This window comes from Myxocyprinus asiaticus, chromosome 21, assembly GCF_019703515.2.
Source record: "Myxocyprinus asiaticus isolate MX2 ecotype Aquarium Trade chromosome 21, UBuf_Myxa_2, whole genome shotgun sequence".
In the NCBI taxonomy this organism is placed as follows: Eukaryota; Metazoa; Chordata; class Actinopteri; order Cypriniformes; family Catostomidae; genus Myxocyprinus; species Myxocyprinus asiaticus.
Genome location: NC_059364.1, coordinates 31,803,917 through 31,807,936, shown reverse-complemented (window position 1 = coordinate 31,807,936; position 4,020 = coordinate 31,803,917). Strand labels below are relative to the sequence as shown.

Below are 4,020 nucleotides of genomic sequence, written 5' to 3'. Positions count from 1 at the left end.
GCGGAAGCAATGAGGTGGAGAAGGTGTTCACACAGTATGTTCACCACAGAAATCTTAGTGCTATTTATACTGTACAGAATTTATTTTGCCAGGGCAAAACCAGCAGGACCATCAGCTTAAACACAAATTATCTGATGTTGTTTAAAAACCCCAGAGATACCAATCAGGTCAATGTACTAGGAAGGCAAATGTATCCTGGGAACACAACATTTTTTATGGAATGCTATCAAGATGCAACCAACAAACCTTTCGGATATCTGATGATTGATTATAAAACAAAAACACCCTAACACTATCGGCTCAGAACAGATTTACTTTCAACACATCCTATAGTATACCTCCAGAAAAGAAGGTAGTGAAAAAAACTGTTGGACGGTGAAAATGTCAGCTAGACAGCTAGGCTGTAGAAACATGCCTCTTTTAAAATTATTATTAAAAGCAACACCCAAACAAAGACGGGTTATTTTACAGTCTGCCACAGACAAGCTCATTGTGACATTGTGTGAAGTAGCTCTTAATGTGCTCTACGGCAATATACTACTCACGTCACAACAATACCAGAAGCTAAGAAGGAGGAAAAGCGAGATCAAATTTGTTGCAGATAAGAAGATTGGGGTTATAAGAAAGAGACGGCTGATAAACCAATAGGGTGGATTTCTTCTGCCACCAGAGTGTGCTTCTTCTGCAGTTTAGAAAGTTTTTGGTAATCGGGGGAAAACGGGGGTAATCTGGTTTATTACCAAAGCTGTCGAAAAAACACCCCACACCATCCTCATTTATGTAGATGGCTAACCAGTGTTCACCTGGGAGTCCTGAAGGATGTGTGTTGATTATAACCATTGATGGTAATTTTCTTAAAGGGTCTTTTGGTAGATAGTCACACGGGAGTACACCGAAAAAATGGATGTTGCATGAGATCTTATCTATGATAGTCGTAAGCTGGACAGTGTCCATTTTTACATATTAATAGTAATCAACCAGGATCTGTCGGCGATTTGACACTTCGATGATGCTGTCGAATATGGCATAAACAATTAATTTGATCGTTCGGGGTAGCTGTTGTCTAAACCCAGCTTCTAGTCTAATATTTCCAGACTTGATAAGCGATATGTGCTGACTGCACTCCTCATCTGGTGTGAAATTGAATGCATAGAGGGTATAGCCGTGCAGAAATTCCTCCCTATCAATAGATAAGAGCCTGATTTTTAAGATGATTTCCAGAAGTCAACGCTAACTGATAAAATTCCCGCACTGCAGAACCACTTTCATATTCAGGCTGCAGAGGCTTCGCTGGGTGCTGTTGTCCATCCAGATAAATAGCCAAAAATTCTAGGTCATAGTTTTTAAATGCAAATGGATTTTTATTATAGGATCCTGTAAATGTATCATTATCAGTCATCGCTAGAACAACAGATTTTGGTAGAGTTCCTAAGAATACGTTTTCTTGATTGCAGACACATGAGCCTGCCGGAATTGAGAAGTTTTTCAGGCACACTCTGTCGATGAGGTACTTGGCAGTTGTTGAGATCAGTTCTTGTGCATGCCCCAATCTCACAGCTGGTGATACAGACACTTTTTTCACAAATAGCGAGGCTGACAGGATGTTTAGTTTATAGGCTACAGCGTCGCTCCTCATCAAGCAGAATTCATCTTTACCTCTCGTCATGCGAATTTTAATGTCCACCCCGTTAAGCATCAGTTTTTCTTGAAAGAAAATATCACTGTGAACGGGTGCGAGTAGCTCAACCACATTACTACCGTTGGTAAAGGCCACTCTCTTTGTCAGACTGCGATTACCCCCAGCTGGGTCTGCCACATCCATATGACCAGCCGTGTCTTTGTAAAAGAGCCCTGCAGAGAAAAGCGTTTCAAGGGCATCTTTACCATAATTGGTAAGACATTCTATTATGCATCGATAAGGATGTGTGCTAGAACTCTGTGATATAAGATGGTCTCCAAGCGACACATCCACTTGTGAAAATACTGTTGCCCCTGCATAGTTAATAAGACCCACTGGGGCTCCATTTTCAATATCTACGCCATCAGCATTAGTGATTTTGAGAAGCAAAAACACCAATGTGTTGTTTAGGTCTACATAATCCTCTCCAGTACCCGCGATAAAAAACTCCAAAGGTGATGAGTCCGATATCGCTGATAATGGTGGTACTTCTATATAAGTATTTTTTTCAATAGCAGTTTGAGTCAACGGCACTGTGAACAGATCCAGTTCGGTTTTTAAACACTCTTCTGACATGTTGTGTAGTAAAGCCATGATCTAAAATATTGTTTTAACAGAGCTCTTTGGTCTTTTTGATGTAGCACGTTTTGTTGTCTCCTTGCGCTTGCGTTTTACGACTGATGCTTTCTTAGGTGTATGTTTTGTTTTCTTCTGCGTTTGGCCACTCCTCCGCACCCCTGGTGGCCTTGATACTCTTTTGCGAGCCATCACCATTAGCCCGGATCCGTCTTGAGTACTGTTGTTATTAAAAGACCGTGATAATGTGTTGCTAACAGGGTCACTTAGTATGTTTTTTGCAGCTGATTTAAGATGTGGCTTGGCTATGCTAAATCCTCGTTTTAGCAATGGTATAACCATTCTAAAGAGTCCTCTAAACATTCCCCCCAAACCAGCTCCATACATAACCCCGCCCCCGGCATAGCCAGGGAGTCCATTGCCGGCCTGATTCTGGTAATAGGCCACATAACGCATGGGGTCGGTATTGTGATTGTTGAAATATGCCATTTTTAAACAAATTGTTTCACAGGTCTAAAGTGTAGCTTAGCACAAACCTTCCCGTAACTGAAACATACGTCTTGATTTTGATTTTCAATTGTATGGTTATCTCGGTGATGGACGATTTATTAACTGATACGTAATGCGGTCTGTCGTATCTAACACTTACAATCTTGTTATTCTCACAGTCTATATGTACACACTTTAGTAGCGGAACATGATGATCACCAACTGATTGATATTCTATAATATCCGTGTAGATATACATGGTGTAGTACCCACCATTTATGTCTGCTTGATAGGGTGCATACGTCACAGGCTTGTACCCAACACTATGATTTTCATGAGTTTGGTTACCCGTTTCTATAGCAACCCCTGGTTTAATCCTAAAATATTAGCCAACTTTCCATAAAATGTCAGTGACGTCTTCGGAGGGGCTTTCAGAAACACTTTGTTTTTAACATGGTCATAACCAAGACTCACCCACGATGGCAGGTTTGTGTTGATCTCCCTGATCAAAAAAACGATGTCATTATAATGTCAACAGTCTTTAACCTGTAAGGTACATTTGAGATCTTTTGATTGCTGCTGATGAAAATCTCTATATCTTTGCCTTCAACAGGATAGTCGGTGATGTGTTTCTCACTATCTGTCGGCGTTGTTTCACCATAGTTGAGAATGAACGCAGCATCTTCCTCATTAAATGTGTATCATGACACAGGATATTCAAATTCAATCAATCCAACTTGTTATTCTCCTTTTAGGTTTATAGTTCTCGCTAACCTGGTTGTATAACTAGATATGCGGTTTTCCGGATAACAGATAACGAGGCGTTGCAGGGCAGCGTGGCATAAAATCCACCCTCAGTCATGGTTGGTTTTTACATGAATGTGTGCTACCTATGTAGATCTTTTGTTTTTATGGCTTCTGTACATCAACCAATTCTTTCTGGTTGATCTATGATGTGAATTTTGCAGGCCATCCGAGCCAGCGAACCAACACTAACGTTTTCCGGTCTTGTTTCTTCTTGTCTAAAATGTTTTCCACTTTAAATGTCTTGTTTTTGTTCACAAATATTTTTTGTAATTCCTCATAAAAAACACCGTTGATGACATCGCTGTCATAATCATACAATCTGTAGACAGGTGGGTCACGTGGGATGCACACTGTTATAGTGAAAAACTCCTGCGTATAGTTTTCATCATACCCTTTTGTGAATGGGCCTCTTACTTTAGAAATTCTAAAAATGTCACCAACTTTATATTTAAATTTTGGGGTGACACCGC

The 4,020-nt window shown here is 40.3% G+C and overlaps 1 protein-coding gene across 1 annotated transcript; it reads right to left on the bottom strand.

Annotated features, from left to right (window-relative positions):
• Positions 1 to 1,183: 1,183 nt before the first annotated feature.
• LOC127412033 (uncharacterized protein F54H12.2-like) lies at positions 1,184 to 2,272 on the bottom strand. Its single transcript, XM_051648071.1, has one exon. It carries the CDS (start codon positions 2,270 to 2,272, stop codon positions 1,184 to 1,186), a length of 1,089 nt encoding a protein of 362 aa, XP_051504031.1.
• Positions 2,273 to 4,020: the final 1,748 nt, after the last annotated feature.

What these genes read in the sequence shown, in the direction of transcription:
- LOC127412033 (XM_051648071.1), bottom strand. Translation starts at nt 2,272, where the DNA reads ATGGCTTTACTACACAACATGTCAGAAGAGTGTTTAAAAACCGAACTG.